The sequence below is a fragment of the Mustela lutreola genome, chromosome 14 (assembly GCF_030435805.1).
Source record: "Mustela lutreola isolate mMusLut2 chromosome 14, mMusLut2.pri, whole genome shotgun sequence".
Taxonomy (NCBI): Eukaryota; Metazoa; Chordata; class Mammalia; order Carnivora; family Mustelidae; genus Mustela; species Mustela lutreola.
In genome coordinates this window covers 37026202-37051591 of record NC_081303.1, presented here as the reverse complement: position 1 = coordinate 37051591, position 25390 = coordinate 37026202, and the positions used below count along the sequence as shown (strand labels likewise).

The 25390-nt window shown below is 43.1% G+C and overlaps 1 protein-coding gene across 14 annotated transcripts in view; it reads right to left on the bottom strand.

The window, feature by feature from the left end:
* ENAH (ENAH actin regulator) overlaps positions 1-25390 on the bottom strand; it is a 129899-nt gene that overhangs the window by 49129 nt on the left and 55380 nt on the right. For all 14 annotated transcript variants that reach the window (XM_059145080.1, XM_059145079.1, XM_059145084.1 and 11 more), the window contains exons 2-3: positions 19075-19240; positions 10415-10592 (exon numbers count right to left, since the gene is read on the bottom strand). In XM_059145080.1, the coding sequence (XP_059001063.1) occupies positions 10415-10592; positions 19075-19240 (344 nt within the window). The remainder of the gene's footprint in view (positions 1-10414; positions 10593-19074; positions 19241-25390) is intronic.

The window sequence follows — 25390 nt, the reverse complement described above, 5'->3', positions numbered from 1 at the left end:
ATACTCCCGAAAATTTCAGAAAACAGAAGCCGTTTGTTTTCTGGTGTGAATTTTCTCAGAAATTGCAAAAGCCCACAGAAACAGCAGGTCTACCTTATGAGAACTATTTTCAGTGTCTTCCCATGAGCAGCTCGCTGTGTTCATTCTACCTCACAATCACCACTCTGTCCCTCTGGTGGGACACACGCTACCAGGGAGACCTTTCTGACTTCTGTCTTCTCTACCGAATTCACAGCCTCTTAAGGTCCACAATTTTGAATTATTCATTTTTGTTTTTCTCATGGCACGTAACACAGAACCTTATTAAGAGTGTAAACGATTCAGTTACCTGTAGCTTCTCCTCTTTAGAGCACGAGACCCACCTACCTCTTGGGTATTTTCTAGGAGTTAACAAAACAATGTTCTTGATACAATACCGACTTCAAAGATACTACTATTTAATACCATCTCCAAAAGAGACTGATTAGAATTTTTCTGTCTTGCTATTAAAACACAGAAACAGAAATGTCCAATGTTCACTCAGAGACAGCAATGTAAGCAAGCTCTTTGCTGAATGCAAACACAGACAAACCACAATACACCATCTCACCTACAGACCAATACAGGGCAGTCCAAAATCCAGCTCTAAGAATGGCGGGGCAGCTCTGCTGCCCCTATGTTGTGACTGGTGTCAGCAGAGAAGTAGGTCCTACAAGTCAGTTCTCACCATCAATGAAGAGCAAGGCGGAATCTGTTCTATCAGAGCTGCTCCCTACTCCCTACATCCTTATTTAAAGATGGAAAAATCTAACAAAACAGGTAGCAGAATTTCTGACATCCAGCAAATACTTCTCCAATTTATGGGCAACAAACAGGACTAAATTTCAGGAATACAAGTAAAGGGACTATATAATTACCACTCTGCTGAGGTAAAGTGTGCAAATAATCGAGGATGACATCCCAGATCACGGCAGCGCCACTCATTAAATTTTAAACTGTCTGTAAAGTAAGCTGAGAAACATCATCCCCAGCCAGACCTGAGTCAGACCTGACAAGAGGTCCCGCCACCAGAGAAGCAGAGAAACAAGAATGACAGGCAGAGAGAAGAGCGTGTCTGACAACAAACTTCAGGCCACGGGCACCTTCCATAAGACTATGACATGCAGATTCAACAGAAAAATCTTGTCTCTTGTAGTTATTCGGTCACATCCTTCTGCAGCGGGACCAGCTCCAAGTCTGCACGGTAAGACTAACGCCGCCACGCCCATGAACAATGCAGTGTCAGACCTGAGTCACAGCCACACTTAAGTGCTTTCCCCAAACAGCTAGCCATCTGGAACATCAAAGTCTAGCAGCAAATATTTTCAAGTACATTTATTACAAATCATTATCTCCGGATTATAGAAACATGTAATTCAACTATTAGAACATCACAGTGGAAATCACAAGAGAAGTCACAAACGTACCAATGAGAAACCAGAACCTGAACTTCTAAGAGGCAGAGCTCACACAGCCACAGGGGTTATTAGTGTTGGAGAGAAGATGGTTCCAAATCTATTGCTGGGCAATTTTTAAACCTGCAGCAGGAAACAGACCCCCATTCTCTCTCCTGCTGACAGGTGGTGACAATCCGGACAGGAGTGAGGTCTGCAGTCTGCCCACCACAGGACAGGCCCAGCCTGGGAGTCATCCTGATGGGGAGGACAGAAGACGCAGAATAGAGGGAAGAATAATGACAGAAGAAAGGCTCCTCTGTTGTAAGCAAAGCTAGGCTTATCTTAAAGACACAGAGTCTTAAAGAGATAGAAAATATGGAACCTCAATTGTCAGCCATTAAGAAGACAAGAGCTCTTTGCTAGGCTGCCTGGAGAGGATAAAAGCCATTGGAAATTCTCTCCTCAGTCAACAGTGCTCCTGATGATTAAGGAGGGCAGTCATCCTCAAAGATTCTGGTCCCGGCCCCCTCATACTCTTAAACATTATTAAAGACCCTGAACAGCTCTTGTAAAGGTGAGTCATAGCTGCTGTTATTTGCTGTATTAAATAAACAATATTCTTCCAGTTTTAATCTCCAGTAATTCATTTTAAAAATAGTAATTCTTTTCCAAAACAAAATTATTTCCCAAATAAAAAATATTACTATCAGGATGACATGGATTTATATTTTTACAAATCTCTTTAATGTTTGGTTTAGTGAATACACCTGGATTATTTTATTTGCTTTTGCATTTGGTATGTTACAGCACCTTGCTTTGGCTGAAATAGAAGAAGGAAAAAGGAGAGCCTTACAGACTCCCTGGAAGGGTCTAGAAGAGGGTCCTCAAGGATCCCTGGAGCACACTTCTTAAATCCTGAATAAGGGCTTTCAACTCAAGATTTCTGATGCTGCAGGTGGCTTGGCCCAAAGAAAATGAGATATGGAGAGCAGTTAGATAGAGACCACAATCCAGGGATGGCATTGCTTCTTGGCCTTTTGGCCAAAGATCAAGTGCAGAATCCAGGGATGGCATCAACCCCTCCGATGACAAGGGGATGCTGAGGGCATCTACAAACCACTAGTGGAAGCTACAAGGTAAACCACTCATTCAAACTGTCCTGACCAAGAACTAGCAACAGAGTAATTCCAAGTATGACTCACCACAAATACTGGAGGATCAAGCTATCCTGAACAAATGAGAAGGATGTAATACCTCAGTGTTTACCACTGGCACTAATCCAGTCACTTTCTAGTCCCAGAACTTCAAGATAGCTCTTGCAGGTGAGGCCAAGGGAGAACCAGCGAGAGGCAGCCTTCCAAGGGAATCTGGGTCTGGTGTAGCCACTAAAAGTAATGATGCCTATGCTCCATCCTGGGGAGAACAGAGATCCATCACCCAGGTCACTTTCCAGAAGCGCTCAGTGCCCCCTGGAAGCCCAGCTGAGAAAGGGAGAGACATGGGTGGGAAACTAAGGCTTGGAAGTATGATGGGTAGGACACAGGAACTAGAAGCCTGAATCAGCAGCTCCTGACCTGTTTCACAGCTGAAAACCCTTTTATTACTTTAACTAACTCCCTTGGACTAGACATTAGGAGTGAGCCTGTGCAAAGAACCTTTCCCAAGTAATCAGACATGCAGCTGGTCCTGTTTTCAATTCAGGTCCTGGGACTATTTAAACTTTTCTTATTGGCATCTTGGCACAATCACATAATCACAAAAAGATCCAAAAATTCCTTAAATGTCAGTAACAGTAGATCAGAATTGCTGATAGGTTTTAAGCGGAGTATCTCTACAAAGAGCTGGTAATTTTTAGTCCCAAGTAAAAAAACTTAGTATTTGAGTTAGTGGTGTAACATCACCTATCACTAGAATGTATGGTGTACTGTTCGGTCAGCTTTCCAAACCGAGGGAGATCATCTCACAACTACTTGTTGTGTGGTAGACTTGTGGGTAACAAACTGAAAATCACTATTCTAACATGAAAGAAATCATCTTCCTATTCATGTTATACTCATGTTAACTCTGTCAGTAAGTTACTGAACTGGGGCACCCGATGGCTCAGTCTGTTGAGCCCAAACCAAGTCATGATCCTGGGATTGGGCCCCACGTTGGGCTGTGCTCAGCAGGGAGTCTGCTTGAGATTCTCTCCCTCTCCCCCTCTCTCTAATAAATAAGTAAATCTTCAAAAATGTTGGGGCTGAACACATTTGCTCTCTAATTTCATTTTCAAGTCTGTAGAAAAAATTAATAGTTTCTTTGCCTGAAGACAAAACTGTCTATGTACCTTCCTTTCTGAAACCTGGACTCAGATTCACAGTAAAAATCGACTTTATGTTGAACTATATTTTCAGTCCAAAGCTAACGGTCATACCACGTCTCCCACAGACGACGTCCTCGCCCGCAGAGCTCTGCCAAGGTCCTGTAAAATGGGCAGCCAGAAGTCCTTCTCAAGGAAAACAGGCACCTAAGGGGGTGAAGCACTAGAGTATTGGCTTCCCGTGCACTCACCTGACTCACTGTTGTCATGCTCCCGTCTCAATTTCCCCTCTGTTCTCGTGATTTCTGTCTCCACGAGGCATCTCATGCTTGTCCCCCTCGCCTCGAGGAGCTCCCTTTTCAAACCACTGCCACTTTCTTAAGTACAGCTTCTTTCCCCTCGCGCCTCCTGCTCAAAAACTCCACTAACTCCGTGTCTCCCAAAGGCCCTTCTTGATCAGACCTAGCTTCTGACTTTGTCCCCAAAGGACAAAACAGGCAAACAGGGCTCACTCCTTCCCCTCCCGTTCTGCCATCTCCCAGCTCCTTGTGCCTACACTTCATTTACCTTCCTAAATCAGCTCCAAAAGCCACCTCATCAACACCTGCTCAGCGGCCCCTCTGCAGACACCTCATTCCCCTTCAGACAGGACTTCATCTCTGCCTCAGCCGGGGCCTTCTTTCAGGGACGATGGGTGTGTCTTCTCTCCCCTCCAAGATAAGAACCCCTGGACAGGAGATCTGAGTGCATTCAGATGCACCCAAACGATGGAGGAATTAACTTCCTCTGAGGAAAAAAAAAGGAACAAGGCAGGTCTTCACCAGGGAGTGAAGACAAGGAAGAGGCTAAAGAAAACCAAAGTCCTTCCTCGAAGGAAGTTAACCATATTGCAAAATTTTCCAGGTGTTTATAAAGATTAGCATTCAAAAACAACATCTTATAGCTTTGTAATACTAATGTCTTCATCTCATTGAATTCCCAGCATGATCTCCTAACATGGTCTCCAAAGGAAACAGTGGTAGAGAAGTTAAGAGAAGGCACTCGGCCACCACAGGAAAGGACAGCATTAGAGAAGTTAGAGAAGGTACCTGGACACCACAGGAAGAGACTGGCTCTGACTCCAATTACAAGTGCTTTCCACTAAATGAAAGACCTTGAAATCTTACTAAAATACATGAGACAAAAAGTAAATGAAAGCTCTTTTCTTTCCTATTTTCTGGCCCCAAAGTGACTTTCCCCAATGATGCCGACTTGAAAAGCAGAGAAACAGCCTTTACCACAGCTGTGCCTCCCCCTCTGGGGCTATGACCCAAGGGAAGTCCTCAGGGTCTTGCCAGTCTCTGTAACTGGACACTGGAGACACAGCTCCAGCAGATCAAGCCCCCGTGCCTGTGAAGACTGTGAACCTACACGTGGGGGAGAGTACGGAAGAGGTAAGGATAAAAGCAGGACGTGACCGGACCCACGGAAAGCCTGTCCCACCCACCTGACCCCCCCGACCCCCAAACCTGTTACTCACTGCATCCTGAGGAGCAGCTAACACTGTCTGTCTCGAAAGAGGACTTTAGTAAGGTAAGTTGATTGGGGAAAACTCAGTGAAAATTACTGTCCAAAAGACAAGCTCTGGGATTCTTTCAAGGTCCGATCTCATAGGATTTTATGAAGGCCTTAATAAAGTGCTCCAAATGTAGCATGTCCAGAATCAAACCCGTGACCCAGGGCCCAGAACCACAACCGCCCCTCTCCTCCTCTGGCTAACACCATTTTTGCCGGTGGCCTAGATGGTGCTCAGTGGCTGGAGGGACATGTCTGTAATCACCTCACAGCACCCCTGCCTCCTTCCTGGCCTGCCCATCACAGGTCACCGACAGAGATCCTAAATGCGATTTTTTTTTAAATTTTATTTATTTGACAGAGAAAGAGAGAGAGCGCGCACACACGCACACACAAGGGGAAAGACAGGCAGAGGGAGAAGCAAGCTCCCTGCCAAGCAAGCAGCCCAATGCAGGACTCGATCCCAACACCCCAGGATCATGACCTGAGTGAAGGCAGACCCTTAGTCCACTGAGCCCCACAGGTTCCCCCACCTAAATGGGATCCTATGCAGTGGTCTAGCTGTGGGCCCCAGGGCAGGTCGCATAACCTTCTGTAAGCCTCACTCTTCTAAGAGGAAGACACCCCCAATGCTGCAGGGTTATCATAAAGACCATTAGTGATATGCATGCCTAAGAAGGACCAGGCATACAGCAGACACCTAATAAACAGATCATCGTTCCTGCCTCAGACAGGCTTTATGGACAAAATGCAACAACACCCTCGAGGACACAGCAGCCAGAAGTAAAAGCATCACCTCCTCATCTCTCTGGTCCTCTTCTTCCATGATGGTTCCATTTCAGGGTGCCACCTTTCTCAACCGTGGCATCACAGCATACCCTAACCAGGCCAGACCTGGGGCGCATGCTAACCTGCTAACCAGCCCACCACGTCCGTGCTAGAGCACACACTTGCTCACAGAACGTGCTCCTGGCCCCCTCACAGGTGGCATTTCCCCGACCCGGCAGATCCGGCGCCTTGCCACGCACAGCCCTCAGCGGGACACAGGCCCCTCCCGGCCTTCCCTGCTTTCTCTCTCAGATCTCTCTCCTCTGTAAATTCTCACACCTAGGCCACAACACTGCCTCTCAGTTGTTTCCCATTGTTTCCCAATGGCCCCTCAGACCTCCTACCACGGCTGAGGCCTACACATTCTTCAAATCATACCTCCAGCATCATCTGCTGTTCGAATCTCCCTCGGACCCCAGAGTTTTCTTCGGTACTCCCCAGTCCTTGGTGCACACCTCACTCATGGCATCCCACACACTGTATCCTAATGTGCTGATCTTGTTTCCAGTGCCCCAGCCCTGCTGAAAGCCTGGAGGACAAGGGACAGCCTCAGCCTGTTAGCATCACTCCCCACGCCTGCACAGGGCCTAAGCTCAGAGCACACTGGATGGCATCTGTGATAGGACCTCAATATTGGTCCCATGAAACATGCGATCTGCAGGACTGAAAAATAAATGTCACTATTAACTTAAGATATTTCTAGGAACTTTTTGAGATTTCTAAAATCCAATTCATTCTAAAACAGATCTCCAAAAGATTGAAAAATGCAGAGATAAATTCATATAAATGCTCATACTGAAGGTATATCAGACCAAATTTCCAGTAAGAGTAGTTAATGGACTCTCTATATAATAATATTTTTAAAATCTAAAGAAAAATTTAAACATGAGAATCACATTGTGTTCTCTTCTTCAAGCTATAAAATATATCTTATAGCTATAAAATAAATGTAGCAAAAGCAGTCTTAGCTAATGGTAAAATATTTTAAGGTTTTCCCTCTATAAAAATATGCTTAATCTTGGTCAAGAAGAACAAAAGTCGAATACACTTACTGGCTATGCTTATAATTTTTCTTTTTAAAAGAGAATTTTAAAAATTATTTCCTATTTTCAAATATCCTCAACCTTTCTCAAAAAAAAACTGTGCAAATTTACCTCCACTAATCATCACAAGACTAACTTTACATTTTATATAATCCACAACTATTTATCTGCAAAACTGTTATAAATATACTTAACAACACAGAAATAAAAAATATCAGTCTGGATAATGCCATCCGAATGTAAGCATTTAAATTTAAAAATCGAGTCTATCATTAGAAAAAGGGAAGAGATACACTGTAGCATTTGGTACAGAAGAAGGAAGGCTAATTCAACTCTCTTTAAAAAACGTTAGAACATGTGATTTGTCGTTTTAAATTCCAAATATAACTAGCTGTATTTAGCACCTCCTGTACTTTCCAGTATATTAGATAATTGCACACCAAGTTAAAAACAAAATAAAGGAAAACATTCCTGCCACCCTCCCTTTTCATAAAAGAGATGGAAATATCACACACACACACACACAGAGTACCTTATGAAGGTCAGTATGAATAGCCCCAAAGAAAGTAGTTTTTTCTTCATTTAAAAAATGTTTGAGGATTTAGAGAACTCAGGGACAAGGGAGAGGTGAAGGGAGAACCAAGCGATTATGGGTTATGGGTTTTGGCAAAACAGACGGGCTAGTACCTTCAGCCCCTGCTCTGGAGAGCCGCATGCTGCCTGGGCGGCTTGGGCTCTGAGCCCCCAACAGTCAGAGTGGCGCCACGGTTTTGCATGTGAAGATGTTGAGGTTCTCAAGAAGATTCTGTCTGAATAAAGGTGTGCGTGACTTTAAAAACCTAAAAATCACTCAGAAGGATAAACCAACATTCATGGATAATACTGCTATTAGCAGCTTAAAAAAAAACAACAACAACAAAACAAAATGAACAGAACTATTCAATATTGGAAAATGGTTTTACAACGTGGCAAATCATTAAGCAGCAGGAAAGACTTATGTCTGCAGTCACTTCAGCTTTAGGAATGTTTGTTTCTGCTGTTTCTGATCAGAGGTTCACTGGGTATATTGTTTGCTTAGGGAGGGGACACACAAGTTAGGCTTTCCCAACGTGGTTTTGGCAGGAAGACAAAAGATGATTTCAGTAAGGAGCTGGCTGTGAGCCTGAAGCAAACAGCTGTGGAAGGGGAAGGCACGCTCAAGATGAGAGGTGACATTACCGGGTACGTTTGTTTAGGTGGATGGGACAGGCCCACTAAATAACCCCAGGGACTGGAGACACATGTATCCTACTGTGCAGAACTACAGAGAAAACTGTAGCCTTCTGATTCTCAGCGTCTGCCTCCTCCTGTGCCTCCACTTCCAAGTCAGTTAATGCCATCAAAGATCAGAAATCAGTTTACTACAGTAATTTATGAGAAGTCATTTTCTAAATAAACCCTCTCCCAGGCTTTGTCTTCTCTGAGGAAACCAAATCCTCTCTGCAGGGAGCCGGTTAAGCCAGGCCCACCTGTTCCACCACTATCCCCCTCCCCTCAGCCCCGCATGACAGGCCCAGGCTGTAACACAGAAGAGAACAAATGTCAAGATCATCTAAGAAGAATCTGTTACATTTTTCTGCCTTACCAAATGTTCATGGCTAGTGAGATGATGGGCGAAATTTCCCCACTTGCCAAACTTTCTAGAATGTGGAAACTACAAGAGAATGTAACAGCGTTTCTCCACACTAAGACTCATTGATTTCAAAAGATGGAGATCAGAAGGAAAAACATGAGCATTTGCATTCTGAAAGCAAACTGTAGGACTACACAGGATAAAAGCAATCCTTTCCACTGGGTAAAAACAAATCAATGACAAAATGATAAACAATCATTTTAACCACGTTAGTAACATTTAGTTCCTAAAATCCAGGGACACTCTTTTGAAGGTTCAGAAATAAAAATGCTAGTTTGTTTCAAACATGGGGAAGCCAAAAGTCAGTGTCATATATACACATATATACACCCTCTACACTTTGGGCCTTTCATCATTTGGTGTGCAGCTGACCTCCCTGTAGGGATACTGAGCCACAATTCTAGTCTCTCTGCTACAGTGAGACCACAACAAAGGGGACATTCTACCCCTGCAGCAAAAGGCAGACAAGAGACGGGCATGGGGGCACTCAGACAATCTATACCTGAGACATGCACATCCCAGGGCTTCTCTAGGCTCTGCACTTACAGATGAACCAGGAACTCCTGAGGCTTCTCAAGACAGAGAAGATATAAGAGCTATGTACCAATTCTTTACAGAAATCTTCATTTCCTCAAAAGAGCTCATATAAACCAACTACAGGCATAAAAAGGTGGTTTTGGCAAGATTCCCATATGTCTTCTTACTCTGTAATTCATGTCTGAAATAGACTAAGCCTTCAACCCTTCTTAGAATAAGACATGGTATAAATAAAATTTAACATCTCGATAACAGGTTTTGAAACTCTACACCTTAACAAGGTATCAAAAATGAATCTGTCTCTCCTCTTAAAATATATAAATACATTTTTCTTAAGGCACATTTGTATATTCAACATCACTACTAAGCACACAACAAAAGCAAGAGAGATCATATTTACATTATTTTACATAGAACCGATTTTTAGAATATAAAATCTCTCTCCCTAAAGAGTTCACCACACACTGGCGTATTTGTTTTCAATTTTGTGAACCAAAACTAAAATACAGTTCATCTCTGATACATACACAGATTTAAATCCTGTGTTTTCAGGGAATCATTTCTGCTTCTCTTTTTTTAACCACCACACCGTGTCAGAGCAGAGGCAATTCATGGCTCGCACCACCTGAGGGCGCTCCTAAAATCTTGAAACAACTTTCAGAATCCAGTTCTCACAAATGAGGATGAAGGAAATCCAGTCCTACTTGAAGTTCACAGGCTCAGCAGTGACTTAAAACACGTGTTTCAGAAAACATGCGTTTCTTCGTACAAGGGCGAGATGATAAACACCCATAATTTATCTCCACTGCATGTTCTCTGAGCCTCACACCACGCAACAAAGGCTGAGGTTCTAGAGGAGGAAGAGCAGAACTACCTTCGAAGCAGTTAAAAACTGACTGACTACCCAGTATCATGAGATCATCCCTCTAGACCGTATGCTTATCATCAACAAGCCAAAGCTTACATTTCTGTAGAGAACAACAGAAATTCGAGAATTACTTCAAATACATTTTACACACACATATACACGGCACTTGGCGAAAACAAGGAAACCCGGACACCGTACCTGTTTCCTGGGAATTCAACACCTCTAAGGCGTGCATCATGGCACTTGCGAAGACATTGGCATCCTCCTTGCTGCCAAAGTTGAGGCCATACACCTGTCGAGCATCTCGCCACTGGTGGAAGGTCTGTGTAGCCTGATTGTACTTCAACCCCTTGGGGATGGCACAATTTATCACCACCTGAAAGATACGGATGCCCCACAGAGTCAAACTGATATTCAGAAGAATCAACGGACCCTGACTGAGTGTTCTCATTCAAACCTGGTCCTTGTGGGCCTTGACCAAAAAGAAAAAAAAAAAGGTTAAAAATCATTCTCTCAGGTAACATCAGTCCACAGAAGTCACAGTCTGATAGAAGGTAAGCTGTCTGATGTTACAAAGGTCTGCCTTAAAATAGTTAAGTCGGCAGAACAACAACAAAAAAAATCGCCACCCTCATTAAATACATTTTAACAAGCTCATTTAAGTATTACACATTCAGAAAGCATATGAAACATAAGCAGTGAAGGCAGCCAGAATCGTGATCAAGAAAAAGGAATGTTAACACCAGAAACTTCCTTTGTAACTACTCCACCTCCCCAAAGGTACTAACCACAGTTCCAGACTCACAGATCAGTCTTGCAGGCTTCTGCATTTATGTAATAAGCAGAGCTACGCGGTATGTATGTCACATGCCTGCTCTCTGTCCCTCACCACTGTTTACGGGAATAAGCTCTCTGTTGCATGCAGCTCCGATTTATTCTTTTTTTTTCTTTAAAGATTTAATTTTATTTATTTAATAGAGACCGCACAAGCAGGGAGAGAGGCAGGCAGAGGGAGAGGGAGAAACAGATTCCCTACTGAGGAGGGAGCCCGATGCGGGGCTCGATCCCAGGACCCCAGGATGATGACGTGAGCCGAAGGCAGGCGCTTCACCAACGGAGCCACCCAGGCGCCCCACCTCTGGTTTCTTCTTTATCACTCTCTGCAGTGTTCCATCTTATCAACCACGCTTATTTCCCCATCCTCCCATTCATGAACATTTGCATTACTTGCGGTTTGGGGCTATTAAATGAGTGATGTTATGAACATCCTACTTAATGTCTTCTGCTACCCATGGGCACCCCTTCTGCTGGCCGTATACCCAGGAGTGGCGCTATCATGGCCAAAGACATGCTCAGCTTCAGCAAACAGCTCCCAGCAGCCCTGCAGATCCATTCTATCAATCTCTGCTTCCATGGCAGCGTACAACAGCTTGTGTGAGCACACACACAACATTACAACTGAACGGTCCATCTTTATCTGAGCACTTCTGGTAGGTATGAATACCACACCATCCTGTTTCTAATCTGCATATCCCTGATTATGAGATATAGTACTGATTCGTGTTCTAACAGCTGCATGGATTACCTTCTTCAATGCACACCTGCTTAAACTACATCTCTTGCCGTTTTTCTACTGAGCTGTCCATCTTTTTCTCTATTGATCTGAAGAGTCCTTTATGCATTCTAGATGGGACCTCACCCTGGGTTATCCAGGCTGCAAATAGCTTCCCCCAGGGTGCAGCCTGCCTCGTCACTCCCTGAATAGTGTCTTCTAATGAATGCCAAGTTCATAACTTTTATTCAAGTCCAAAGTAGCAATCTTTTCCTTTCATGATTAATGCTTTTTCTAACTTGTTTTAAAAGTGCTTCTCAATTCCAAGACCATGAAAATATTACCTTATTATTTTAGGAGCTTTACTGTTTTACTTTCATAGTTACATCTCCAATCCACCCAGAAAGTTTAGCCTCTGGTGTGAAATAAGGCTCAAGTTTCCTTTTCATTTCTTTATGGCCATCCAATCAATCCAGCACTATCTATTAACTGTGCCGCAGGCTTACTTTTTTCATAAATCAAGCATCTAGATGGCTGTTTTTGTTCTGCTGGTCAATATGCCTAACTTTGAGCCACCATCAGTGTCTTAATTACGTTGCTCTATCCTGAGCCTTGGCTGCCACTGGAGTATGTCGTCCTCACTCTATTGTTCCTCACTGTTGCCGTGGCTAGCCTCAATTCTCTATGTGCAGCTACAGTTTTATATGCAGACTATTAATTCTGCATGATTACACAATCTGCCTCTCTATGCTTTTCACTGGAGGGTTCAGTCCATTTATTAGTTTCACGTAAATTACATACGAATTTAGGTCTAAACCCATCCCACCTTCTTTTAGAGTGTTACTATTTATTATTACCCTTCCACTAGCTTGCTAGTTATACAAGCTTTCACTGCCTTAGAGAGTCTGGCAAGCATCAGCACCTCACTGGTACTTTTATAAAACAGATGACCACTGGGATTTGCCCATATTTACACCTGCTGCTACTTTTTAATCCTTTTGCCCTTTCCACGCTTCTGTTGGGCCCATTTCTGATCGTTTCTGCAACACTGCAGAATTTCAGTTCCTTTCAATGCAGATCTCGTGATGAATTCTCTCCTTTTGTCTGTCAGAGAATGTCTGTAATTCACCCTCATTTTCGAAGAGGATTTTTATTACATAGGTCATTGTTTCTTTCAAACCAACTGCCTTCTTGGGTTTTGATACTTCTACTGAGAAGTCAGCTGTCTGCTGCAGCATCTTCAAGCTGTTTTGTCTCCACTGGCCGCTTGCGGGTCTCACACTGCACTTAGCTTATGATGATTCTGTATGATGGGTTTATGCATGGTCTTCTCTGTATCTCTAGCTCACTTAAGGTTTACAGCATTTCTAAGCGGATGTTCTATTATTAATTTCTGAAAATTCTTTTTCATTACCTCCTCAGTTTTTCTTCTGCCCTATTCTCTCCTCTCCCCGGGCCTCTAATTACATATATATTATACTTTTTACTATGTCCACTATGTCTCTCTCTCTTTTTTTTTTTTTTTTTTTTTTTTTTTTTTTTTTTTTTTTTTTAAAGATTTTATTTATTTATTTGACAGAGAGAGATCACAAGTAGGCAGAGACTCAGGCAGAGAGAGAGAGAGAGGAGGAAGCAGGCTCCCTGCTGAGCAGAGAGCCCGATGCGGGACTCGATCCCAGGACCCTGAGATCATGACCTGAGCCGAAGGCAGCGGCTTAACCCACTGAGCCACCCAGGCGCCCTCTCTCTCTTTTTTAAAGGATTTTATTTGAGAGAGAGAGAGAGCACACGCGCACATGACAACGGGGAGGGTCAGAGGGAGAAGCAGACTCCCTGCCACACAGGGAACCTGATGCAGGACTTGATCCCAGGACTCCAGGATCACGACGTGAGCCAAAAACAGTCGCCTAACCAACTGAGCCACCCAGGCACCCCCACTATGGCTCTTTTTTCTCTTAATCCCCTTCACCTCTTTCACCACCACCTACCAATCCCTCCTCCCTAAGCAATGCCCCATTTATTCTCTGGATTTATGAGTCTATTCCCGTTTTGTTTGTTCGTTTGTTTAGACTCCACATGTAAGTGAAAGTATACAGTATTTGTCTTTTATTTTGTTTAGTGTTATAACCTCCAGATCCATCCATGTTGTTACCAATGACAAGGTTTCATATTCCTCTTATGGCTGAGTAATACTCTACTGTGTACATACACCCCATCTTCCTTATCCATTCGTCTATCAGCAAACACTTGGGTTGTTACTTCCACGTTTTGGCTACTGTAAATACTACTGCAATAAACATCTGGGTACATGTACCTTCTGGGGTTAGTTTTTGTTTCCCTATGTTTTTTAATGCATCCATATTTTTCCTCTCTCAGAATTTCTTAGTTTCAGTCTGAATATGTTCTTCCTCTTTTTTGGGTGGGGGACAATGGGAGAGAGCGAATCCTAAGCAGGTGGCACCTGCAGCACAGAGCCTGATGCAGGGCTCCAGCTCACAACCTCCAGATCACAAGCTGAGCCAAGCATGCCACCCAGGTGCCCCTGAATATTTTCGTCTGACCTATATTCCCTTTACTGCTTCTCTTTAGTTGGCTGGAAAACCCACCACTGAACAGTTAACAGCACCGAGCTTTCAATTCTTGAAATTTCCATGTGGTTCTTTTGTCAAGTTTCTATTCTCTGCTGAAATTCTCACCCTCATGATACTTCCTAGAATATATCGGGCATAGTTACTCTAAAGTCAATTCTGGATTCCTGGTGGGTCTGTTCTGTTACCACTTGTCTCGCCTCCTCACGCCAGACACCATGTGTGGACAATTATATGGAAATCGTGAAGCCTACAGTGATGCTCTATTTTTCCAGGAAGAGTCACATTTGCTTCTGGCAAGCAGCTAGGAAAATTAGCAATCTGAAATCAAGTCAATCCCAGAATGAATGAAGTGATTAGAGGCTGGATATCAGTTCCCATAAAGACCAGCCTCATTCTGAGGCAAACCTCTTCCCAGGGGATGGGGCTTCAGGGTCCCAAATCATGGCCCGGGGATTAGCAAGAAAGTCCTCCGCCATGAGCAGGCTCTAACTCCCAGTGCTTGTTCTGCTAGTCCCAGAAGTCAGCCGAACGCTCTGCTCAGTCCCCTCTTTCAAAACTGAGACGTGCCTCTAGGTAAATAGAGGCCCAAAGCTGGGCGCACTTCTCTGGTTCTCTCCTTTCAGATCATGGACCCATAATTCTTCTGTCACCAGGATCTCCAAACACTTTATTCTTAGGATTATTCCATCCGATAGTGTTGGTTCTCAGAGAGAAGCTCTGTCTGTATTACCTCATCCACCAATTCCCAAACTGGAAATTTAATACGATGACCACCTAAAGACATTATGCCAAACACAAGCTGACAAATATTTTCTGACTCCACTTATTTGAAATACCTATAGTAATCAAATTCACTAAAAAGAAGAGAAAAAAAGGTAGATTGAAGGTTGCCAGGGACTAAGGAAAGACAAACTGAGCCTGTTTCACAGGTTTGGTTTCAGCATAGGAGGAAGATGAATAGCACTGACGGCTGCACACCAAGAGGAGTGAACATCACGCCACCAAACTGTACGCTCAGATGTGGGTACAATGGTCAATCTTCCATGCTGTATATTTTACAATTTAAAACATGATAGCCTCTGCCATGTGATGTTTGTATGTACCGGGGCGGGGGCCACAAATCATTATCAGAAAATTGTAAGCCCCATTTAAAAAAATTTTTTTTTATTACTATTTATCTGACAGAGAGAGAGAGACAGTGAGAGCAGGAACACAAGCGGGGGTGGGGGAAGAGAGGAAAAGCAGGCTCCTCGCTAAGGGCTTGATCCCAGGACCCCAGGGTCACAACCTGAGCTAAAGGCTGACACTTAACAATTGAGCCCCTGGGCACCCTATAAGCCCCATTTTAAGGTGGATCTATTCCCTTGCTAGGCAAATAGTCTGAGAAGATGGGCAAAGAGAGCCACGTTTACTTATTCAATTGTTCAGCAACAGAATGTTACAAAAGAGGAGGAATATGCTACTTAAATCCTACTATGCACATCACTAGTTCACTTCCTCCACTGGGAGAGACTGAACATGTTGATTCAATTACTTCATTCCTTTCTAACTTTCAAGGATAGACAGCAGCATACATAATCTCAAGAAACTTAATTTTTTAGTTATTTTTTGCATTTTATTAAGTAGGCTCCATGCCCACCATGGGGCTTGAACTCACAAAGCTGAGATCAAGAGTTGCAGACTCTACTGAGCCAGCCAAGTGCCCCTCAAAAAAAAAAAAAAAAAAAAAAAAGAAGAAGAAGAAGAAGTAAAAGGGAAAGCAGATGTATTCATGTAAGACTAACTGCTTGCTCGAGGTCCACTAGGGAGGTCATCCTCAATACTCCCACTCAGGGAGCCTGAGTCTGGATGAATGCTAATGTTCCATCTTCCACGTGTTCACCCACTTCTAGCCACATCTTAGTAGAGCAAACCATGCACTGGGCATCTACCCTTCCTTGTCTTCTTGGCTCAGTATCCCATCCTGTCTATGAGGTTGTTCATGACCCTCCCTTCGCATGTTCTCAACAAAGTGACCATTCCTGTATGTATGCTTCACTGTGCTGCAAATTACATGTACCATAACTGAAACAACTCATTCTTTACTGCAACTTGCTTTCAAACCTAAGCACAGTGCTTAGAACATAATACCTGCTTAGTAAGTGTTAAGCATATTTTAATATGTATGAATGTATTATGTGTCTATTCGATTTTAAGAATGGGGGATTATTTTTTTTAATGGCTCTCACTACAGAAAATTTAGGTATTATTCAACAAAGCATAAAAAGATGTTTCTATTTAAAACAGATAACCATTAAAAAATATAACCCTGGGTGGCACAGCGACTCTTGGTTTGGGCTCATGTCGTGATCTCAGGGTCCTGTACTGAGCTCTGTGTCAGGCTCCACACTCAGCAGGGAGTCTGTCCCTTTCTTTCTGCCCCCCTCAAAATAAATAAATGTTTAAAAAACAAAAAAAGGATAACAAGATGATCTGGAATTAAAGGAAACCAATTAGGAGCACCTGGGTGGCTCAGCTGGTTAAGCATCTGACTCTTGATTTCAGCTCAGGTCATCTCAGGGCTGTGGCTTCAAACCCCCTGTCAGATTCTCTCTCCTCCTGGCCCTCCCACCCTTAGAAAGGAGGAAAGAAAGCAAGCCAATTCTTCATTAGATTTATTCTTAGGTACATTATCATTTTTCTTATTTAGCAGTATCTTTTCTTTATAAAATTACATAGCTGACCCCCACACAACACGGGTTTAAACTGCATGGGTCCACTTACACATGGACCTTTTTTTTAAACAATCCAGTGCTGTAAATGTACGTTCTCTTCCTTATGATTTTCTTAATGGTATTTTCTTTTCTCCAGCTTACTTTATTGTAAGAATACAATGCATAACATATATAACATAGAGAACATGTGTCCATTGACTATTTATGTTATTGGCAAGGCTTTCGGTGAACTGCAGGCCATCAACAGTTAAGCTCTGGGGGAGTGCAAGGTTACACAGGGATTTTCAACTGAATGGGAGGTGGTGAACTCAACCCCCATGTTGTTCAATTTTCAGATTGTTTATTGCTACTTACACAAAAGCGCTACTGAGCTTTATAAACTGATCTTCTATCCAGCAACCATACTTGACAATGTTATTAGTCATTTTCTTTTCTGCCAACTTTTAGATATTTTAGGGTTGTTCATCAGTACTATGAAATGATCAATTCATTCAATTTACCAAAAATGTCATACTGGTTTGACATGTTGTATTAAAAATGTTAAGCCATTTCACATAGCAAGTTCACTTTCTCCTCTGTAACAGCATCTTCAGGAGTGCCTGCTTTGTCTCCGGCCTGACCCATGTGGGGCCACTGTGCTGGAGGGAGAGCCCTCGACAGCACCTGGGCACCTGGGTTCCCGACCAGCAGCAAAGTTTCCTGGTACACAGACTGGGGACCAGAGAAGAGCCGCACAATGGGGCGGAGTGCGGGGGGGCAGACCGAGGATGGAAAGAACAGGGTAGGGCAGGGTCCAGGGGGGCCAACAGAGGGAGAAGGGACCCTGCGAAGGCAGGAAGGGGGGCAGGCTGGGCACTTTGCATTAAGTAGGGGAACTGCTCTATCCGTAGGCTGACTCCTTACTGCACGCATTTCTGCGGGGTGTCCCAGGAGGGTCCCCAGTGTCTGTTAATCTCCGGACCATGGCTGTGTAAATGAAGCTGGAGACTCCCATCTTTCAGAAAGCCACAAACACCTTTGCCCCCCAGGCTGACAATGTGCAGGCTGGCATGCAGCCCTGCCCTGCACCCCAAACTGTGGTCTCAGAGCCCAACCGCTCACGGGCCCACAGCCACTGCGTGCAACCATGACGAACCTAAGTCCCTGGTATTCGCAGTTTGTAACCGCCACCCTATAACACAGGACTGCTGCAGTATCCTGCAACACACCACACCTCAGGGCATCCCAGTGGAAACCTAGGGACCTGTCTTTGGTTAAGGACTCGGCTGGAAATCTGGTCCACTTTTCCTGCATGTGGCTAACCCTGGTTGATTCCACCATCTTACTGGAACCAAAAGTATTTCCTAAAGCTGTCCTTTAGAGAAGTTCTTGCTGCTATTAGCATAGACTTAATGCTAGTAAGACCCCTAAGTTTCCTCTATCTACTGCTCCTGGTCAAGAAATCAAGTCATCTGATAAGTTCCGTCATCCTTCTGAGAAATCCAGGGTGGGAAATGGTTAGAAGTTTAGTTTTCATCCCAGATATGCATCATAAAAGCCTAACTCTCCCAACAACCTTGACCCTACAATTTTTCTATCACACATGAGTTCAACAGTACTTTCTGAAACTATGTACACTTTCAACTCTTTCCTCTAGCCCCACAACTTCAGCAGGAAATCAATTCCTTAAACATACAATCTGCTCCTTAATTGGTATTTCACATTTTTGTTTGTTCTAAATTTATTCCAGATTCCCAAACCTAGTTATTTGGAAGGCCAAAAGACCTGACACATGTTCATAATTTAAAGTTGTATTTATATTCTTGGGCAATTAGCTCTAAATCCTCACCCAAACGCATGACTCCTAAAAGGGGGAAACAAGGGGAAGGAAGACCGGTACCCGGTTCTCCCACACAGAGCGTGCTGACTGCACTGGCAAAGCACTACTGCAGCCCACTATTTCACAAGTCCTTTTGTAATTCGAGACAACTTACAGCAAGAATTTAATTAACAGACCCTTACCTGATGGTCCTGAATCTTCCTGCCCACCACTCGGAACGTGTTGTTGCCTGTGTGGTGATAGATGTGAACTCTGCTGAAGCCCGTGGAGCCACCAGCGGGTACCCACTTCTTGTTGGCGTCATCGTACACCATAACAGCAGCTCTTGCCTGACAGATACTCTGTTCACTGTGAAAAATAAAAGAGGCAAACTTAAGATATTTGAAATATGCTAAGTTTCCCATACAGCTATGCAGAGTTAGCAAACAATCAGTGCTTTCCTGGGTACTAGAACAAGAAAGACAGTGGCTTCCAGCCGTGATGAGCAGAATCTAATGCGGAGAAGAGACCAAAAACTGAAGTGTGGCAAGGGACCGGAGGTGGTCCGGGTCCACAAACAGCAGAAACAAGCAACACAAGAATGGTTTTCTCATCAAATACGCTGAGTATCTAACACGCTCATGAAACTGAATACAACTGCAAGTATAAATTAACCACCATTTGTTCAACTGGACATCTGTTTATAATACTGATGACCTGTGATTACCCACTCTTTACTGGCAAGATTCGTTTTACCATCAGGCTTGCTTCAAGGTCTACAAGGTCTACAAAACAAATTCTGATAAGCTCTATCTGCCCCTTGAAATACAAAACAGTTGTTGCCCACCAACAATCAGTGAATGGCAATGAGACTAAGGCCCTGTTCCCATTTGGGAAGACGGCAGCCTATGTCCTCAATTTCTTCATGTAAAAATGAGATAATTTTTAAAGATCCTTCTAGATTTTTAATTCTAAACTTCATAGACAAATATTAATGGAAAGACTATTTCCATGATAGAATCTTTAAATCTCAGCTTTGTTTCAATTATCCGTTACCAAGTAAGACTGAGATACATACAGAAATAAAATGCAGAGATGATCTGAATTGCATATTAAGTACTAGGTTCATCTTTTAAATATTCTATAATACTACTGGGCGAAAAAAGACTGATTTGAATTTTATTACTTCATACCATATCTTATTTTTTAGAGTCAAATTCCAAGAGTGAGCAACAGATGAAAAGATACACATCTGGGGCGCCTGGGTGGCTCAGTGGGTTAAGCCACTGCCTTCGGCTCAGGTCATGATCTCAGGGTCCTGGGATCGAGCCCCACATCGGGTTCTCTGCTCAGCAGGGAGCCTGCCTCCCCCTCTCTCTCTGCCTGCCTCTCTGCCTACTTGTGATCTATCGAATAAATAAAATCTTTAAAAAAAAAAAAAAGAAAGAAAAGATACACATCTGACACTTAAAGAGAAGTTAATGGAGATGCCCCTAAGTAGCTCATCCAACCTTATCCTTAACAAAAGCACTACTCACCTACCAATTTTAGCCTCAAAGATTTTAAACCGCTAATCACATCAGTTCTTGGCCAATACCCTCAAAAGCAAAAAATCCCTTTCAGACCCTCCCCTCTTACACTCCTCCCCCATTCCTCAACAGCCTGTGGTTTACTCGTCACATGACTTGATGACAGATGATCAGGGCGAGACCCACAGGGGTCACAGGACTGAGTGACAACGGTAACTTCAGAACAGTGAGGTCATCATTATTTCTAATTTTCCATCAGAGAAACTTTACAAAAACTAACTCATAACAATGTATGTACAACAAAAACACTGAAATAGAGTGGTACTGTCTAAATTTTCATGTTGCACTGAAATTTCTTGGTACACTAGTCCTGGGAATAAAAGCAAGTTAATGACAAAGGCAAGAATTATTTCTAAAACAACTGATTAAAGAGCATTTGTCAGCACAGAAGTTGAAATCTCTTCATTACTCACAACAGAAATACTTGTGAAGTGACAGCATGTTCAGGACCTCACACAAAGATTATGTGAAAAAAGCTAAGGCAAAGTGCCCCTTACAGCAAATAATTCAAGAAATCTACTAATAATCATAAATAACAAAACAGTATTTTCCAGTTTTCAAAAAAATTAGTATTTTGGACACACGTTTCCTGAGGATTTGTAATTCAGTTTCTCCTCCAGAAGTCCCAGTGGGATCACAGAAACCAAAGCAATAAACCCCCATTTGCTGTAAACTAAGTCATTCCATGACTAAAAACAAAACAAAACAAAACCTTTTAAAAAAATATTTTATTTTTTTATTTGACAGAGAGAAAGATCACAAGTAGGCAGAGAGGCAGGCAGAGAGAGAGGAGGAAGCAGGCTCTCTGCTCGGCAGGGATGCAGGGCTCGATCCCAGGACCCTGAGATCATGACCTGAGCTGAAGGCAGAGGCTTAACCCACTGAGCCACCCAGGCGCCCCAAAACCCTTTTTAATATACATAGGAAATCTAAAATCAAGAGAGTTCGACATAATGTCCCCACTGTTTCCTCCATTTTTTTCCACCATTGCAATGGAGTGGGCAGCTCAAGACATTCCACACAGTGAAGTACAAAGTTAACTCAACAGCTTCAAATCACCCTTAATTAATCAATATAGCTACAAGCTACGTAGCAATCAAGTGTCTGGTCACTTCCATTGCCCAGGGAAAGCTATCACCACAAAAACAAAGACAGACAGACATATCCAAGCAGCCAAGAGAGGACACAAATGCCAAAATTAGTTGACTAGTTTTCTAATGAAGATGAAAAAGAAATCGGGCGCCTGGATGGCTCAGTGCGTTAAGCCTCTGCCTTTGGCTCAGGTATGATCTCAGGGTTCTGGGATCAAGTTCCACTTTGGGCTCTCTGCTCGGCAGGGAGCCTGCTTCCTCCTCTCTCTCTCTGCCAAATAAATAAATAAAATCTTAAAAAAAAAAAAAAGAAATCTTCAAAATGAGATACTAAAAATACAAACCCAAATCTAAGCAAAGCCAAGAAGCACAAAGAAAAGCCAAGATTAAAGAGAAGAAAAAGTAACACAGCTGTGTGGCAAGCTGTGAGGGACAGGTCAAGCCCGAATAACTCTGTCATCCTACAAGCCACAGCAAGGCCCAGACAAGAAGCAACGGCACCACCCGCTGGGGTCCTCGGTGATGAATGCAAGCCAAGTCCTTCCAATTCCATTCCACAGCATCTGAGGACCTCTCCTCACTAGACAGACATCTGTATTGACATAAAAATTATCTGGTCTTTGTCCTGGCTCCAGGCAAGAGCTCCTAAAACCCCTGGAATCTCCCGAGCAGGGAGTGTGTCTATGCTTCACGATGCGGGCCAGCTACTGGAAAAACCACACCATGCTTAGACGGTGGAAACTTTCAGTTCCACTGTACCCCTCACCTCTGGGGAGGGAAGAAAAGGCCAGAGATCGGGTGCACTCACCAATGGGCAATAGTGTCCTCCACAGTCAGAATACTTCGTGTGCATCTCCGTTCTCCCTCCACTTTAAAGAAACCCAGGCTGCACTCAAGACAAGGCACAACTGTGCCTTAGGAAAGAAAACGGATAGAATTCTCATCACCAGACCAACACTAAAAGCTTACCAGAAGAAGGCTGCAGAACTAACATGTATATTTTAAGAGACTATAACGTTTAAAAGCACAAATCATTTTTAAGGACACCAAGCTTGAATGAGTTCAGTGATCCAACCTTCATCACCAGGACAGGTCACACTGGATTTGAGGGCTTCCACTATGAAATGCTAATGAAGATTTTCTCCTTCATATTCCATCCTGGGGCTGGGGGGAAAAAACCACCTTGCTAAGATTCAGAGGGAAAGCTGCCTGCTAGTGACAGGTGCCACCGAAGGACACAGGAAAAGACGTGAAAGAGACACACAGAGACACGAGGAAAGGCAGCAAACAATCTGTTTGCTGCAAGGCGAAGAAACCATCTGGGAGGCAGCAGTTCCAAATATGTAGAAAAGCAAAACTTCCCATAAAGACCACATAGACGTATTATCACTCTTCTAAGAAATACTAAGGTTAAAAAGGGAAAATAAAAGGGCGCCTGGGTGGCTCAGTGGGTTAAACGTCTGCCTTTGGCTCATGGTCTCAGGGTCCTGGGATCAAGTCCCGCATCGGGCTCTCCAGTCAGCATGGAGGCCTGCTTCCCCCTCTCTCTCTGCCTGCCTCTCTGCCTACTTATGATGTCTCTCTCTCTCTCTCTCTGTCAAATAAATAAATAAAATATTAAAAAAAAAAAAAAGAAGAAGAAAACACCAACATGTCACTACTGAACTCTTCATCCCACAACATCTATATTCATGTGTGAAGTACAAATGCAATCTAGTTTATTAACTGATCCATAGTCACAAAAGAAAATGATCCGTCTATCTAAAGCAAACAGCGTGTTTCAGGAAATGTTTCAGCAAATCTGTTGGGTTATCCTGTAGGATGAAACAAATCTCTTAAAATGGGGAAAAATCATTGGGTTGGGTAAAAATGTAGAAAAAGTACCTTCGAGGAGGCACTCACTGCACAGAGCCCTGCATGTTCAGAGGTGAGGAGGGCATCCCCCAGACATCCGGAGGCACCCCATCTAGCTTTAGTCATGACTACACCTCTTGACTTGAGCAAGCACACAAAATGCACAATCCGGTCAGCATGACAGTGACAAGAAGAACCACCCAGCTCTGCCCACAATGTAGCTGGAAAGAGAGGAGCGACAAAGCAAATGAGAAGGCACAGCTCCGGAAAGCTCAGAACCACACGAGAGGAGGAAGCAAGAACAAGAGCTGGAGGCATCTGTGGGGAGAGAAGAAAATGAAGTCGTGCTGGGCTGAAGTCAAGGGAACAGCAGGACAGGAAAGAGCCTGGGTAGAAGCCTGCCTCAGTGCACGACTCAGGCTGGGTTCTCGGAAGGAGGCCGGCTTTACTGCAAAGGAACACAGGCAAATTCAAGCCCTCCTGCCTTTCCTGGAGCCCAAAGGAAGGAAGACTAGGTTCCCAAAGTAAAGTAAATGGTATTTTCCTAAAAATTAAAACCAACTGCTTCAGAGGACTGTGCTCTACCACTATCCATAAACCAGTATTTTTTAAATACTTAAATTTAAAAATATGTTTTAATGTATTACTTAACTGTAAGGACAAAAATCCTAACAAAATGAAGGAGGTAAAATGTACTAATGGTACCACTCTCTGTACTATCTAGTCCAAACTATCACAACCCCTCTTAAAATCAAGGTCATAAAGAATCCCAATCACTTTACATCATCAAAGACCTAAAACCCAGAGACATTTCGGTGACACAGGTCATTAATTCCTGAGCCAGTGCTGTGGAGAAAATGACATTAATACAAGTATGACTATATGAATACAACGCAAAGTATCATACACTGTTCTGTGTGCTTTGCCTTTATTAATTCATTTATCTACCCACCAACCTTACTGGTAGATACTGGTCAGCAGGGGCAGAAGTGGGATTCAGAGCGGCCGGTCGCCTTCAGAGGATGGACTCAGGACCACTCTACTTGAATAAAGTGGACTCTTTCTAATGAATAAAGTAGACTCTAATGATCAATTATATTATTTCCACAAAACCACCTCCTCAAAGTGTTCTACTATTTCCACATTCTTCTTCATGTTCTACTTTACATGATGCTAAAAGAGTTAGTGGTTGGATACGACGAACTCTCAAACATGGGTTTCAACTGTGTGTGGATTTCAGGTGGACACAAGTGCAGTACTGTAAATGTTTTCTCTTCCTTTTGAGCTCCTTAACATTTCCTTCTCTCCAGCTTACTTTATGGTAAGAATACAGTATAAAATTCATAGAACAAACAGGATATGTGCTAATCAACTGTTCATGGGATGGTAAGGCTTCTGGTTAACAGGAAGCTCTTCATAGTGAAGTTTTTTCAAGTTGCAAATTATACACAGATTTTTGACTGCGTGAGGGATCAGCACCCTAAACCCCATATTGTCCAAGATTAACTGTACGTACAATGGAATATCAATCTTAAAAAGGAAGGAAATCCTGACACCTGCTATAACACAGATGAACCTTGAGGACATTATGCTGAGTGAAATTAACAAGTCACAGAAGGACAAATGCCATTTATGTGAGGCACCCAGAGCAGTCGAACTCAAAGACAGAAAGGGGAATGGTGGCTGCCACGGGCTGGAGGGAGTGACAGGTAAAGAGTGATTCAATGGGTTGAGTTTCAGTTTGGGTCGATGACAAAGTTCTGGAGATGGATGGCAGTGATGGTTACTTATATAACCATGTGACTGTACTTAAGACCAATGAATTGTACACTAAAAATGGACTAAAATGGTAAATTTAGTTATGTGTATTTTACCACAATGAAAAAATATATATAATAGCTTTAAATATTATGAAAATGTAAGAAAGTACTTTTGCCCATCAAAGAATAAAACTATATTCATTAATCTTACTTGCATTTGGGTGA